We start from the raw sequence: 18012 nt of genomic DNA on the forward strand, positions 1-18012 counted from the left end.
CACAGCCTTCGAAAACCCATAATCTCTGCCTCCTTTTGCTGATAATCCACGTGTCATTCGCCATTAGTCATGATTAAAGTTTTTAGTCATGATCCCTAGTGCAATTTTAAATAATAAGCAATATGGTAATTTGATTAGGAAATTTAATGTCAAGAAAGGACTTAGGATCTCCAACGTAATTAGCTCATCATTTTGTTTGACTTTTGCATCAATCCTATATTTTAGTGGTCCTCCTATGTGATCTCTCTATTTTTCATCTCAAATAATTACTTTGGAATTAAAAATACAATAGTTTAATTACTATTAGTTTAATCATAGTTCAACCATAATTTTACTATTGACCATGAATATTTTGATTGGTTTAATCACTGATATGGTCTTTAATGGTTCAATAAAAAATGTGGCTAGGAACCTTATGAAGTTTGTAGAATCGGAAATTATTGCTTTGAAGCAAATCTTTTTTCCCCCCTCCAAAAAAGAAGTGCGGTCCTGTCTTATCACTAATTTTGATTTTTCAGGCTAGAAGCTCAAGTCTGAATTTAGTAGGCCATGTTTGTCTAGGAATGGTTTGAAATGATATTTTCTTATCTGGATGGTTAAGCATTATTGGTAATGCAAGTGTATGTTCATGATAAATAATAGTGATGAGAAAAACATCATTTTTACGACAATTTGTTATATCAAGTAATGATTATAATGCTTTCACCTAATTTGAGGCCACATATATTAAGAGTGAAGAAAACCACATGTCAACTTAGAAATTAATAAGAACAAATTACTCTTGAATTTCAAAGATAAAATGTGTAACACCTTATATTTTCTATGCCACCTGAGTCCATTTACAATAACTTTGAACCACCAAGTCAGGTTTAATCCTGAGAATATAACACTCTTCCATAAATTTTCATGTAAACATATCTCATACACAAGGTTCGATCTGTATAAAGAATGGGATTTTCTGAATAATTTAAGACTTTTTAAAACTATTTCGAAAATACGTGTTCAATGTTTCAAACACCCAATTTAACCCTTTTCACCTAATCTAACATAGTTATTACGAAAGCCTGTCTTTAACAATAATAAAGTCTTTCTTAGCTAACTGATTGATTTACCTATCACCACAATCGTTATTCATTATTCATTTGTTTACGAGCACGATATATGCACTTGCTCTTAACTACTTTGTTTGATAGTATAGTAAGTTGATAACACTACTAATCTTCCCCCACCTGGCCATCAAAGCAGATGGCACTCATTTGTCAATTTCAAGAACCATAACTTCCTCTTTATAGAGGAATTTACATTCCATAGATTCATATAATTACATATCTACATATTTATATGCATTGAGTGGTAGCCATTTTTGGCTAATCAAAAATTATAAGTTCAAACTACAAAGCATAAATTGATGACCAGCCGTACCAATCAGTTCGCCATCCAACCTTCTCAATTTCCCACAATCACCACACTCTTGCCTTTAAAGCCACTTTCTTTTGCTGTATGTCATGGAAGGAAAGGGGTGAGATTCTAAGAATCATAGTAGTAACAACAGTCTATTATACACATATACAAGTTCACAAAGCATGCAAAATAAGCCATATAATAAGTATTTAGCATATTAAATATATCCAGCAAGATTCACACAGTATATACAGTTCATCATGAATCACACAGTTTTAGTATTCACACAGAATACAAGTTTGAGAGAACAAAGTGCTACTATTCACATCGAATACGAATTTCAGGAAACACACAATTTCAGTATTCACACAAATTGCAAGCTATCACCATTCATAATTGAGATCACACAACTCTTGTAATCAAAACTATCATTCATAATCGAGCATACACTCCCCATAATCAAAACCACCATTCATAATCAAGCAGAATGCTCCCATAATCAAATCCACCATTCGCAATTGAGCACATAACTTTGGCAATCAAAATCACCATTCATAATCAAGCACACAATTCTTGTGATCAAAACTACCATATATTCATTAAAGAATATGGGCATTGGAGCACAACCAGACATGCAGAATTATTACATAAGCATATGAGAGAAAGAGTTATATTACCTACTGACCTTTCCTCCAATTTACCTTCTCCAGAATCCTTTCTTGTTTGCATCTTTAATGGGCTTAAGCAAATATCAAATCCGATATTATATATATACATATAATTACCTTGGCATAATCAATGACGAGGCAATTTCATCAATCTAATTTTTAGCTTTGCTCCCGTACCCTTATCTCCAATTTATAAATTCTTTTGTCACTACCCAGCACAATTTCATCTTATACATCCATTGGAGAAAGCAAAATAAACCAAAGCAATTTCAATCTCTTCTAAAACGGTTTGGCCGAATCGAGAAAGTAGTGAAAATTGTTATATTATGATCCTAATGTTACTAAATACTATAAATGGACTTCTACCACTTTGAGTGGGTAGATAATTATGCTTTCATTCCTAAACACTATAACAGTAAACATTTCCCTCTTAAAAATCACAAAACCTCAAAACCAATAAGCATTTATCTTCCTTCCTTCATATAGCTTTCTCAAATTATCATTGTAATCTCTAAAGCTTCCCATTACTGCTGCCACTACTTTTATAGACTTGAACACTTTATTACTATGTAATATATCATTAAACTCAACCTACTATTCTAATCTATATGAATTTTTGTTTCTTTTCAAAGCTTCAAACATTAATTTTTTCCTAGTCCTTCTAGTTTCAATTAGCAATTAAATTTTGAAGAACGTGCAATAGTTTCCTTTCTTCCTCATTTCTATATATCTAACGCCATTCACACCAACACTACACACTAAGTGCATGCATACATGTGTGTGTGTGTGTAACTTCCTTCTTCCCTTTAAAATTTCAGCAACTTGATTCTTAAAACTTCTCTCCCACTGAACCTGATGGATACCCCATAAACCAGAAAGCACAAGCTCTGTTTCGGCACAGCCATGAACCCCGGCCCCCCCGCCGGGGGGGGGGGGGGGAGCCCACGCAACCCCATAGCTTACTAAATCAAGCCTCTATCTCCACTTTACTACCTTTATTCCAGCTAGATACTAACTTTCATCCATGACCCAGAAATTTAAACCATCATAATCTCTTCCAAAATGCATTGAATGGAAGAAGAATGATAGGAGGATGATTAGAAGGCTTACCTTGATCCAAATCCAACCTCGCATGTAAGTAATCGGCTCCCACTCAACCTCTTCGCCTTCTTTGTTCTTCTTCCTCTCCTTCCAACTCTCTCAGCTCTCCCTCTTTTCTGTCAGCGTCGCACAGAAATGAAAGTGGGAAGGGAAAGAGTGAATCAGATGGATTTAGCGGGTGAGAGAAAATGAAATTACCAATATGTGCCTTGCTTACCATTTGCTTACAATAATGAAATAATTCCAGAATTTAATCATTGATAGTTTTAATAACTTTCCTCCCTTCACTAGCTTTTTTAGACCATAAAATAATTCTTTTAAAATTTTTGGATCAAAATGTAACTTCAAACTTTTTTTCTTGAATTTTTTTTTAAAATAGTCCTTAGTTCCAAAAAATTAATCCTTAATTCACTTTAAAGATTTTATGCCTCACTTAGCTACTTTACCTCATAAAATAGTTATCCTAAATTTTTTAGTTCAAATATAAACATCTAACTATTTTACTTGAATTTTTAAGAAAATAGTTTCTTTTAACTCTCAAAATTAAGTTTAAAAAATTATTTACATCATTTTTTGAGAAATAAACTTTTCCATAAAATTTATAACCCCTCACAATTCATATTCTATAATTTTTTTCATTTTACTTAGGCTTTAAATAATTTTCATAATTTTTTTTTGTTTTTGCTCAATTAGAAAATTCGGAGTATTATAATATGAGACCAATGATTATATATTAATACTCCATTTTAGTGGTCCTCATATGTGATCTCTCTATTTTGATCTCAAATAATTAATTTGGAATTAAAAATGCAATAGTTTAATTACTATTAATTTATCATAGTTCAACCATGATTTGACTATTGACCCTTAAACTAATATTTTGATTGGTTTAATGATCGGTATGATTTTTAATATCATGATAAAACTGTGTCTAAGAAGCTTATGGAGTCCAAAGAATTGGGCAACTATTGCTTTAGAAAATCATTTTTTGGCCAAAAAAGAAGGGCATGTTTAGATTTACTTGTGATGAATATTTATAAGTATTTTTATATAAGTTGGTACAATTTTTTTTTCTCATACTTACCTCATATTTTATAAATTACAATTGACAAATCTACTTTTAAAAGATTCAGTCACATTCCTAATGAGCTCGATGCGTGATCAAATTGTCACATCCCTAATTTTAAGGTTAGAAGCTTAAGCCTGAATTTAGTAGGCTATTGACACTAAGAACACTAAGAAACTGTTTAGGAATGGTTTGAAATGATATTTTCTTATCTGATAGTCAAGCATTGTTGGTAAGTTAAGCATTGTTGGTAAGGCAAGTGCATAGTTCATGGTAAATAATAAAGTGGTGAGTGAAGTATTATCTCCATGAAAACTTATCACATCAATTATTAATTATTACACTTTCACCTAATTTAAGGGACAAAAATATTAAGAGTGTAGAAAAATAATTTTAAACTTAGAAATTAATATAAACACATTATTGTTGGGTTTCAAGGATAAAATGGGAGCAATGATTAGTTATCCTTTTGTATTTTTTAACATTCAATTTACCCCATCTCATAAATGTTCTTAATAAATATAAGTGCTGGTTTATGATTGACACGGTATTTATAAAAGCTTTCTCATCAATTCAAAAATAAGTCTTTAATTCTATTAATTGCTCAATCAATGTCCTATTATAATTAATGAAATCCAAATTTAAGCTCTAACTCTAATATGACAATGTAAGATTAGTGTATACGTATATCTATTTTACCAACAAAATGATCTATTCAACAAGTAAACTTTAAGTTCTTACATAATTTAACTCAAGTTATAGCCTCAAGCTAGTCCTCTTAGGAGTCCAGATTCTCTTAGTGGTCCCCTTTCTTAGCGTCCCTCAATGTCCTAATATGATCCGTACAGGTTAATCCAGGAGCTCATAATATGCCAAATCATTATGTTATTAAAAATTAAAAATAATTTTGATTAATACTATAAAATTAGTGAATGGCTTTAAACTATTTTTTTTAAAATTTTTTTGGAGTGAAACAGCTAATACTCTATACCTACTTATTTTAATTGTAGAATTTATTAAGTCCAGAATAGTATAAATTGAGCCAAATAAGACTATAAAGAATGACAAAACTCGCCACCAAGTATTTTAATAAAAAAATTAAAATACTGGGTAAAGTTGTGCTACTCTTTACGATCTTCTCTGGCCTGATTTGTATAAGCTATACTAAGAAAAATAATCTAGTTGAAGCTAGATGGGCCTAAAAAATTGATATAAATATTTGGTGGTTGAGGTTTTTCGTCCTTCATGATGATCTAAATTAGTTTGGACCTCACATGAATCCTCTACTTGGTAGGTGCAAAAAATTAGATATTCCATACTAAAAAAATATTTTAAAAAGGAATCAAACCTGGTAAAAAAATTTTACATAATGATTAAAATTTATTATAATTTTTTAATAGCATAATGATGTGGCGCATTATGAGTTCTCAGATTAATCTTCATAGCTACAATTTTGATGCCGAGAAATGCTGAGAAAGGGGGCATTGAGAGTATCCTTTTCCTTCTCTTTAGTATCACTCAAGTGAATCCAACAATTACAATCTCAATGATTTAATGTGTTAATTTTTAAGGGGACTATATGTTTGAATAACAAGAGACACTACTAGGGGAAAAAAAAAATCTTTTACACTAGTTACAATAAGCATTTGATACCGGAGTTATGCCCAGTGTAGAAATTATCGATGTTAAAAGTCCTATCTTTTTACACCGGTTGTGAAGCCGGTGTAGAAAATGTAGCTTCACACCGGTTGTTATTCCAACAGACATAAAAAAATAAAATTAAAAAAACAAAAAAAGATATGTGATTTTATCATATTTGATAAAATCCCAGAAGAAATTGTGATTTTAAATCACAACTTCTTCTAAGATTTTATCAGATCTCATAAAATCATAACAAACAATGAAACAATCCAACAAATAAGAAATAGCATAAGAGTAAAAACAATTAGATCTAGTGAGACTGTAAAAATACTAATCAAGTTTTTCAAAAAGGATCTCGATTTATATTGGTTCATACAATAAAAATATATTTGTTAGAAAATGTTCAAAATTATTCATTAAACAAACAAATAAGAAAGAGTATAAACTTAAAACAAATATGGCAGGGATGAAGATGAGTAAAGATCTAGGCAAATATGAGCATTTAGATGACAATACAAATATATAATGAGAGCTTGAGATAGCGCAGATCAGGATGCTACAAGCACAAATCTTGATGCCGTGAGCATAGATCTAGATAGCATGAGTATGAATATCTATGTGACAATCATGGAGAAGTCAATGAACCTGGAGAAAATGACAAGTATGGAGATGAAACGCTATAAAAGAGATGAGCACAAAAAAGATATTGATGTTACAACATAAAGTAGAAGAGTATGGAAAAGAGGACTAGCATTACGATTACTCGTGAATGAAACACAGAAAGGAGATTGTGAGAGAACTTAGAGAGGTTTGGAGAGAATGAAGTTTGATTTAGAAGAGGCAACCGCAAAACAAAATAAGTTAAACCTTTTTGTTTCAAATCACTTTTTTAGAAAGCTTGTAAACATTGTTTTTTTAAAAAATATTTTTAAAATTTTTTACACTGATTGTAATAAATATTCAGTGTACAAAACATATTTTAGACCGGCTATATGAGGAACCTGTGATATCCTAAATCTTAAAAAAAAAAGTTAAAAATTAAAAATAAAATAATAATATTTTATTATTATAATAAAATAATAATTTTTTTAATTTTTTTAAAAAAGTCAACTTCTAGTTGGGGGTTAGGAGAGAATCTATTAGGGGGAAACCCCCCTAATAAATATGTGGGGGTGTTAAAATAACCCCCACAATTTGGTTTTCACCGCGCACAGGAGAGGAAGAGAGAAATAGTGCGTGAGAGAGGAGGGAGTAGACTAGTGAAGAAGAGGGCAAACTTCGAAAGTAATTTAGGTACATAAAATTACTTCTTTTTATCAAATTTTTTGTGAATATTTTTATATATTTTAAATTTTCTAATGACAGTATTACTATAGCGATTAAAAAAATTTTTGAGACTTATATATGATATAAGTATTGAATTTTGATAATAGATGATTATAAAAATTTAGATGTAAATGAGTAGTTAATTTTAATCAGTTTAGATTTGTCCATTTGTTAGTTTTTAATATTTAAATTAATTTTTTTAGTTGAAAAAATCTGTTATATATGGCATATATTATATTTTTATCGATTAAATTTAAGTTACATAATTTATTTGAGTCGTTTGACATATTATTGAAATTTTAATCAGTTTAGTTTTATTATTAGATGACTGGAGATTTTAAAATAATTATTTTAACTAAAAAATTTATTGTTTATGGAAAAATATATATTTATATGATAGTTATATCATTAAAATTTTGATTAGATTATTTATTTATAAATATTTGAGGTACTATTAAATTTTTGATGGTTTAATTTTGAGGTTTAAACTTTAAATAGGATTTTTAGAATTTAGAATATAATAATTTCATATTTAACCATTTTGGAAAAATCCTTTTTATTAAATTAAATAATTCGGAGGTTGTAAATAAATAATTTGACTTGTTAGAAAATTTTAAATTATTTCTAAAATAGTTAATTTTGGGTTACGAGAGTTGCGGGAGTTTAAAAAAAATTAAATTAAATTATAAATTTAACTAATATATATAAGCTTAATTAATTAGCTTATATTAATATGTAGTTATTAATTGTGTAGATTAAGTATTAGTTGAACAAAGAGTTGACCTTATGGTAATTAATGATGCTTCTGTCGTTAAAGCACTTAATTAAACTAGGTTCTAATTAATTTGTAGTTTAGGATCGATTTAGGTCATTACTTCCAAGGAGCAAGTTATGTGTTTCTTTAAGTAAAAATTTAGGTGATAAAAAAAATACAATAAATTGGACCTAACTAAAATGCAAAACTCTAATTCTAAGTACAAGATGCAAGCGTCCTAAAATCTATATGAAAATTAAATTAAACTTAAAAAACGAATGCAAAGCAATTTTTGGGGGGGCGGATTTTTTTGTTTGAAGAAAGAAAATTAAAATGATAAATGAAGAACATTGACTAAAGAGCAAAGAAAATTAACAAGTGAAAATTGAGAAGTTCTCTTCGGTAAGGTAGAGGGGACAACTTAGGATTCACATAGATTTAACCTTCATAACCTTAATCAGTTAATTAGACCAAAGGAAAGTGATAAGAGAGTGGAATCAATAAACTTAATTACCTACTTGAAACAAAAGGAACCCTCAATTTCAAAAACCCTTGAACTATTAGAGAACTCATAACAGTATAAGGTTGGTTAATTAAGCTTATTAAAACCAATGAAGATAACTCAAAGTAATTCTAGAAATTATGTTTAAAATTATTTAATTAAACAATCAGATAATTAACCAACTTAATCAAACAATTAAGAGGCAGAAGAACCCAATTTTGCAATTCAAACCACATTAATAATTAAATTCATAATAAAAACTCAATTATAAATTCAATTAATAATGCAAAGGTTCTAAACATAAATTCCAACAAGTATCTCAGCACAAATAAGATCCAAATATCAATCCAATCTAAGAATAAAAATGACAATCTAGAACTAAATTATCTCAACAAAAATACAACTTAAAATTATTTAAAACTAAATAATTTTAAGTTCTTGAATTAAAAGGATAAATGAAACATCACTCTCTTATGGTCTTCAAGTGCTAGCCTAAGGCTCAAGTCTCCTCCGTGCTCCTCCAAAGTTACCTCTCTAACAAGCTTAAGCTGCCATCAAAATGTCTCTTTCTCCAAAGTTATTAGATGCCACGGCCATGAATTGATAAAAGGTGACGATGACGTGAAGATGGGAATTGAATCGCCTCCAAGACAAATGAATGTGAGAGGGAATAGTTATTGAATAGCTGATGGGTTGCGTGACGTATGAAGGGGGCATGTGACACTGTGCAAGAATGGAGGAGTGAATAATTCTCTTCACCGAGAGGCGTGAGCGTGATAAGTGATTATGGGATATTAGGCGTGCCTTCACTATGGAACGAGGGGAATATTTTAATGGGAGAAAAGAAAATTTTAGTGGATCTAAAACTCAAGTCCATTAGTAATTAATTGATCCACTTGATATTAGTCATAGGATTGTGCTTAAATCCCAAGAAACAATCTTGCACCATTGGATTTCCTATATGCTCTTTCTTAATCTACAAGAATTTAAGTGTATCCATTAATGTAGATTATATCCCAAAATAATCAAAAATTAAATATTAGATATGTACAAAAGTTAAGCCAAAAATTGAAAAACTTTCTAAAAATAATCTTTCTAAAAATATGAGACTTGTTTCCAAAGAAATAGAAAAAAATTAATTCCAAGTCAAAAATAAGAAATCACAAAATATTTATATTTTTAATCCAAAATCTCAATTTTTATGAAAAATCCAAAAATCAACCAATTAATTCAATAATGCATAAAAATCCAATTAAGCTCAAAATTATTATTTAAATCCTAAATTAATATGGGATAAAATATATAAAATTTAGGCTTTATCAGTAATCCTTTTTATTGCTTTGACGAGAGGTAACCGCTTTTCACTTGTTATATGTGCTAATATATTGTTTGTGAATATTTTGCTATTTTAGAATAATGATATATTATTTGGAACTCGATAAAATATGTTATACCTTTTGAGCTATGAAAATTGTCTTGTGAGATTTTTGGATTTGTGATTGAGAAGTTTAGAAAAATATATGATTTATATCTTATGAATTATACTGAGAAAAGATTGAGAAATTTCTCGTTATATTATGAATGATTGGTTGTTATTTAGATTTTGAGTTACATCATGTTCTACCACGTGGTAAGGCCGCTATTAGTATATATTGGTTGGCTTCCTTCATCCCTCGTAGTGAGGGATAGATATTTGTAGCTTCTTATTCGTCTCCTAAAGTGAGTGATAGGCCTATATGTTTGATTGATCTCCCATAATGAATGATAGATTTATGTGGCTAATGTATTAGCCCCTATAGTGAGGATTTGGATGATTAAAATTATATTTCTACGGATATATCTATGGGTCCGTTTGAAATAGCTTATAAACAGCTTTTCAATCGTAATTTATGGAATACGAGGTAAGTATGTGAGAAGAGTTTTGTCTCAGCTTACGTAAAACGTGCTTATAAGTGATTTCAATCGTGATGGCAAATAGGTATTATATTCCTCAGAATTAAAAACTATGCCACTTGACACCTTACGAGTACATGTTAATATGTATGATGAGTTAGAAAATTGATTACTAAGGTTTTTGTCTCACCCTGTGGTTTTTACTATTTTCAGGTGATAGCTTAGGTGGTGGTCTATCAGGAAAGGTTTCAGAGGCGTAGTATGCTGTTATAACTTGTATAGCCTTCCTGCTTTTGTTTTATGTGCTGATTTATTATATATTGCCACATAGGGCTCATCTACTCTAATGTTGTAATTTAATACTTTTAATCACTACTATCTCATATGGGAAGGCAATTAGAAAGCCAGATACTGCTAAGACTTTGTATGTAATACTCTTTTACAGTGTTGACTTTTGGCTAATAGACTCCATAGTTTATATTAAAATGATTTATTAGTTCATATGTTTGAAAGTATGAGTTTGGTTTGGGTTAGTGGTTGAATGATATTTTTGGACTTTAAAAGTTTAAGGTCCAAGTTAATGATTGATATTACTTGTAATATAAGTTTATTTCTTTTAACCATGATAGTGATTTTATAATTTTAATGTTTCTTCTTTTCTATCATGATTAATCTTTGAAAGAACGGTTGTCACAGAACCAATTTAAAAGCTTATAAACATTACTTTTTTAAAAAAATTTTAATGCGCCCTATTGTACAAATAACTAGTATAAAAAATATATTTTAAACCGGTTGCACACGAAACTAGTTTGAAAATCTATCAATATTTACAAAAATGTCACCATTCACATTTTTTACTCCTTTGCCTGTTTGCCATAATAAAGGGTATAAATTAGACGGTATAAAATTTTTTTCTTTCTAGAAGTGAGATTTAATCATAGCAAGACCCACTGCTATAGGGTTAACAGTTACTAAGTTGATATTTAAAAGTTTTCGTTTACAATTCACACATTCTTGTTCCAACAAAAATTTTCCAATAATTATTTTGCAACCCAGACAGAAGACATTTTAAGAAATTAACACAGTAGCCAACCGTGGATCTAACAACACAAGATGCCTTTTGTGACACTAAAGTGGTTCAATCTCCACCTCAGTCTTACTGCCTCAAAATTTTAAAAACAAAAATTAATACATTTTACAATTCAACATTTCTCCTTCGTAATTCATAAGTTCTTATGCATAATAAAACTTTTGCAATAACCATTTTGTAATTCAAGACATTCTTATTAGAAATTAACACATTAGTTTTTGCAATTCAAAAATCCCCGTTTGAAACTCACAAATTGCTTTTGGAAGCCAAGCTGCAGGGGGTGTTTTTGGAGACATGCAAAAATGTTTTTGAAAAGTATTTTTTTTATAAAACGAGAAATCCACATATTTACTCATATACAGTACTTTTAAAACCATCTCCAAACACCCTTAAAAAAATCTCACGAGTTCCTCGACTATGCCTTTATCTCCCGAGTTTCTCTGCTATCCCTTCCCGTCCCTCTCCTGTTAAAACCATAGCGAGACCCACTGCTAGTAACCCATTTTCGTAGTCGTCGCCGAAAGTCGGTGACAATGGTTCTGACTTCAGTAGGAACCCATCTTCACCGTCTTCGCATTCTTGGGTATTTTCAATCAGGACATGGGGTTAGCAATTGGCAATCTGTCAATAATGCCGATGTTATTCCTCTCCATAGGAGCTGTTTATCGGCCAGCGATGTGTGTTTTGAGCCGGAGGGAGAGGGGAGGAGATGGATGGAGGAGAACGAGTCTGGAGATGGAAGACGGAGAGGGCAGGGGCAGGAGGGCATATAGGTAAAATCAATCGATTCTGAATTTTGAATTGGGCTGCTTTTTCCCCCCATGAATTGGGCTGCTTGACCGACTTAGATTCTGTTAAATGTAGGGCCTAATTTGGGATTTGGGTATTTAAAAAAAAAAAGAGAGGGTGTTTAATGAGATTTTCTCATAAAATATTGAGAATATATTTTCTTTTATAAAGACAATAAGAAATTTCTTTAAAATTTTTAATATATTTTATTTCAAAAGATTTATTTTAGTGGTTAGTTTGGGAAGAATTTTCGTCTATAATTTATAAAACATAATGGGCTTGATGGGATCATCTAGAGGAAGCAGATAAGATTAAATTATTCAGTTCAAAAATTTTAAGAATTGTTCAAAAATGAACCTACGTACATACAAATTCATAATAGTTGTTGTAAATATTGAATTATTCAGTGGCAAACGATGAGTTACAAAATTAACTTAAAAATAATTTTGATATATGACATAAAACTTTTATTTCAAATTTGATAATGTTAATTGTAGTTATGATGAATAATAAATTATTTCAAAACCAATTACATGTTCAAACTCCTTCACGACCTTCTTCAACACTCAATATCGCTTGACAAGAGATTTTATCTTTATTTTTTGATTTTTCTGTTATTAATTTTAGGGTCATTCTAATTTCTGTTTTTTTGATAATTTCTTAGAATCTCATTTTACTTCACTTGTTATTTGTAACTTGTAAACTTATATTATTTAATATTATTTTTTATGTTTCTAAGAAAAACTAATTTCACTTATTCTTTGACTTGCAATGTGTTTGGTATAAAAGGAAAAACCATTTTATATGTATCTATAGTTTTCCTCAATTTTTAACATGGGGCCAATGTACTTTTCTCTTAATTAAATACTCTAATTTTATTTTGTTAGTACTGTTAGTCTCTATAATTTCGTTATGTGTTATTAGACCCTATGCAAAAGTTAACGGTACTAATGGAGTAAAATTACAGCGACAGGCAGTGAATTAAATGAGAAAATTATAGGCACATGTAAAATGGTTTTCCCAGTATAAAAGGACATGGTAAGTCATTCTGTACAGATCAAATGCGTGAATTCCAGTGGCTAATCGCCTATATTTCTCCAATTTATTATCATAGAAGTGGGATAAGTAAAGCTACCCAACTTCTTTTGTACAAGATATCTGAGGTCTCAAATATTGTTTGCAACCAGAACTTGTGAAGAAAATAGTAATGTATACATATCCATATAAGACGTTGTTTGCTATGATCAACTATGATGGGCCACCCATAATTCAGTAACCTGCTTTTAGTTAGTTTATTACTGATGATCGATGTCGATCAATTAATTAATGTTTACTTTTTTATTATAATTTCCAACTTTACAATTTGAAATTCAAATACGTTGTTGGTTTTCAACTCATGGAATATATATTAACTACCAAGAAAAGACTGTATAGTCTTTTGAAAAGAATAAAGATAGTAACGAAATAAATAAAACAGATATAGTGCTTGGATGGAAACCAAACCATGATTTTACAGTTTACAAAATAAATATATAGAAGAGTTTGCCTCGTTTTACGGAAAAGTGTTTTTTAAAAACATTTTTTAGGGTTGTCAAACACCCTAGTCAATAAAAGTTTTCTTAGTAGGGAGTTAGTCCAATTCAATAAAGATGTGAGTTCAAAAACTACTTAGTAAGGAGATACTAAAATTTCTTTTTTGGGCAGTAGTTTTTTTATTTTTATTTTTCTGACTACCGGACTTTCTCCAGTAACTTCAGTTCAAATAATGTGGGGCAGAGAAATTTGAGAAAACCATAGATGCAGAGTATCTGAATGGGAGAAAAACTGGTTAAGCTTGATTCAATAGTCTTTGGCAAATAGTTAAACACTAAATTCTAATGCTTCAATTGTCGTTGTGTGGGGCAAAGAAATCTCAAAAAGTCATATGTATGGAAATTTGGTTGTTTACACTTAGAAGACTTGAAAATGTTCCCACTTCTAGAAAAATTGATCAATGGATGAGAATATTAAAAACTTAATGAACAATATGTTAAGTCTTAGGCGACTAAATGACTATGACTGTTCTAAGCCATTGGAGTAGCATAAGAACAGGGGCAAATGGTTGTCTTAAACAGCATTCAGAAACCCCTAATTTGCTGCCTCTATTCGCCAATAATCGACATGTGTATTGGATTTAGTAAAAACGATTGCTTGTCACTTACTTTTCCTTTATATTTGTTCTCCTTTTCCGTTCTGGGTATAGCTGAGAATACGGGCCAACCTGCGGGTTGCAGGCCAGCCCGCCACAACCCGCGGGTTATGCGGTGCGGGTTGGAGCAGCCCGCATTTTGGCAGGCTGGAAAAGTCCCAACCCTAACCCGCCACAGTGGCCCGCCAACCCGCCATCTTTTTTTTTTTTTTTAATTCTCAATTTTTAAATCTTATTTTTATTTAATTTTTTAAACTAATAAATGGTGATCCAAAATTTCAAAAGTAATCACAAGTATAAACTATATTTAACCACATTTAAAATAGTCAATATAAATATAAAACAATATATTACAAATATTTTACATGACTAACATTCAATATCAACTTATCAAGTGATAAATTTTATAATTTTTTTATACAAATGTCATGTTTGATACAAAACACTATCTCTTAATAAATTAGAAGTGCATTTATCTAACTTTTTTTAAAGTTCATTCACCATATTTTTCTAAAATACTTTTTTTCTATAATAAATATTATCTTATATTTGATTGTAGTTATTAAATTTTTGGTATGCTTATTTTTAAAAAATATTTGTTGTTTACATATGTATTATGTAACATGAAAATTGAGATGTAAATGAGAGAAGAAAAATTTCAAATATAATAATATATTATTTATATGAAAAATTTAAAAAAAAAAAGTGGCGGGCGCGGGTTATGCGGTGCGGGCTAGAGCAGCCCGCATTTTGGCGGGCTGGCAAAATGCCAACCCTAACCTGCTCTTTTATGGCGGGTTGGCGGGCTGGCCCGCATGCCCCAACCCATATTTCCGGCTCTAGTTCTGGGCTTTGCCTTGGTCTTCTTGTTTTGAATGGGCAAAAGCGGGTTGTTTGGTCAACGCATGTCTCTCATATTGCATCAAATTACATAAACACATCAATTCCCATAGATCCAGCTATTTTTATTAAGATACAAAATTATTATACTACTTCCAGTGTTTAATATAAGAGCTAATAGATTAATTTGAGTAGATTAAGATAATTAGTTAAGTTAGTTATTTATAATAAATATGTGTTGTCTTTCCTAAAATACCGTTATTAATCATGTGTATTAGTTAAAACTACCATTTGATAAACATTTAATATATGCAACAATTACAAGGACAACGTTAAGAAAAAGTAGATAAATATGAAAGACAAAGTAGATTGGGATTTATACTTGGGAGAAAATTAATTGTCAAACTAGCTATTATATTAACTAATGGAAGTAGCATAAGGCAAAAAATTTTAATATCACGAAAGCCTAATATATGTGTATGTAGTTGTGGTGGATATTTATAAATGAATATGCGTGTATTGAAAAACAAAAGTGAAAGGCCTCTAGAGCAACACTAATAAAGGGGAATATTTTATACGGTTCAAAATATAAGATAAATTTTGTTAGAAGCATTTGCTTTTTTTTTTATAAGATAAACTTTAGTTTTGTCTAAATATTTAATGAGTTTTTTTCCTAATCTTGCCCCATATATACTCTCTCCTCTTTTTGATTCATTTATTGCATCTTCTATTAATTCTCTTCATTAATAAGAGCATATTTAGAAAAATAAATATATATACCTTACATATTTATTATTTTAAATTTAATTGATTTTTTGATGAACATAAATGGATGACAGGCACGAATTGAGAATGGTCTTTTTTTTTTTTTTTTGTGAAGAGAGAGGTGGGGATGCGGTGCTAGGGAAGCGAGGAGTGTGGGTAATTTGATTTGTTTTTGTTACGTACTATCAGATGTAATGTGCTTGGTATCAAAAACATGGTGAGTCGTTCTTTGCACATAAATGCGTCAATTCTTGTAAGTGGCCAATGTTGTATCTTTTTGCAATTTATTATCATGGAAATCAGACACATGTAATGCTACGCAGTTTCTTTCAGAACTGGAGAAGAAAATAGTAGTATTTGGTCACACCCACAAGCACAGAAGACTTTTGACCTTTTTCTTTTACTCTGATCAACCATGGTGGGTGACCCGTATTTCAATAACGTGCTTTAGTTAGTTTATCGATGATGATCGATCAACCCATTAATGTCTTACATTTTAATTTTAGAATTTAAAATTCAAATATGGTGTTTTCACCACATTAAAAGATATTTATTTCTTTTGAAAAGAAGAAATATAGTAACCCAAATTCCTTTTTTGCATTAGTTCTTTTTTTTCCCTCTTTTTGGTTCCCCTTTCTGAGTACTGATCTTTCTCTAGGAAGACAACTATTTGCCTGTTCTTCTCCTACTCCAGTAACTTGGAATACTTATAGCCTATAGTCGTAGAAGATTTAACATGTTCACTAATTTTTAAACTTCTCATTCATTGATCAATTTTTCTGTAAGTGGGACCATTTTCTAGTTTTCTAAGCAAGCTGTAGAGTGTAATCGATCAAGTTAATGCTTAATAAGACGCCAAAGACTATTGAATCAAATTAAACCATTTTTTCTCAAATTCTGATAGGTACTTCTTCTGCATCTGTGTTTTTCTCAAATTTCTCTGCCTCGCATGATTTGAATTGAAGTCATAGCATTCAAAAACCCATAATTCTCTGCCTCCATTTGCCGATAATCAAAATGAATATTGGATTCAGTAAAACTGCTTTCCTGTCACTTACTTTTCTTATACATTTGTTCTCTTTTTCTGTTCTGGTCTGTGCCTTGGACACCATTACACCGTCTCTGTTGATCAAAGAACCACAGACAATCAGCTCAAATAATAGCATGTTCACGCTTGGATTCTTCGGGCCTGAGAATTCCACAAATGGCTACTTAGGAATTTGGCTTATGACCAAATCCACTATTGCTTGGGTAGCAAACAGAAATGACCCGCTAGCAGATTCTTCTGGAGTTCTCACAATATCAGAGAATGGCAATCTTGTTGTTTTGAATGGGCAAAAACAGGTTGTTTGGTCAACAAATGTCTCACATATCGCATCAAATTCCAGTGCTCAGCTCTTGGATTCTCCCAACCTTGTACTCGTAGATGGAATTACTGGAACAATGATGTGGCAGAGTTTCCAACATCCTTGTGATACATTATTACAGGACATGAAACTCAGTAGTAACCAACAAAAAGGTGAGAAAGTGAGACTCACATCATGGAAAAGTATATCTGATCCATCCTTAGGTGAATTTTCTCTTGGCATTGAACCCGCTTGTGTTACAGAAATAAGGATATGGAAAGGAAATCATCCTTATTTTCGGAGTGGTCCATGGAACGGTATAAATTTGCTTGGAACACCTGGGCAATCATTTATTTTCGGAAATGGGATTGAAGTGAGAGGAGATGAAGGAAGTTTTAAACTATCTTTTCATGTGAAAGACAAGTCTTTTTTGATGATTTTTACAATAGATTCTCAGCGTAGAACAGAAGAACGGATTTGGAATTTCCATGGAAATATATGGGAAGTTGGGTGGATAATTGGGGATTCTGAGTGTGATATTTATGGCAAATGTGGCCCATTTGGGATTTGCAATAAGCGGAGCTCACCAATCTGCAGCTGCTTGAGAGGGTTGGAACCAAAGAACAAAGAAGAATAGGGGAG

General features: G+C 30.8%; 1 protein-coding gene and 1 long non-coding RNA gene across 2 annotated transcripts; one reads left to right on the forward strand and one right to left on the reverse strand.

Moving 5' to 3' along the window:
• Positions 1–1185: 1185 nt before the first annotated feature.
• Positions 1186–3298, reverse strand: LOC114747710 (uncharacterized). Its single transcript, XR_003740399.1, has 2 exons — positions 3180–3298; positions 1186–1496 (listed from the first exon to the last, which is right to left on the reverse strand). It is a non-coding gene; the product is annotated as an uncharacterized LOC114747710 (long non-coding RNA).
• A 13743-nt stretch (positions 3299–17041) lies between these two features.
• LOC114747684 (G-type lectin S-receptor-like serine/threonine-protein kinase At1g11330) lies at positions 17042–18007 on the forward strand. The gene has a single exon (XM_028936033.1). The coding sequence runs from the start codon at positions 17042–17044 to the stop codon at positions 18005–18007; it is 966 nt and encodes a 321-aa protein (XP_028791866.1).
• The last annotated feature ends 5 nt before the right edge of the window (positions 18008–18012 follow it).

The sequence above is a fragment of the Neltuma alba genome, unplaced genomic scaffold (genome assembly GCF_004799145.2).
Source record: "Neltuma alba isolate B1F8T4 unplaced genomic scaffold, ASM479914v2 tig00000901_pilon, whole genome shotgun sequence".
NCBI lineage: Eukaryota > Viridiplantae > Streptophyta > Magnoliopsida > Fabales > Fabaceae > Neltuma > Neltuma alba.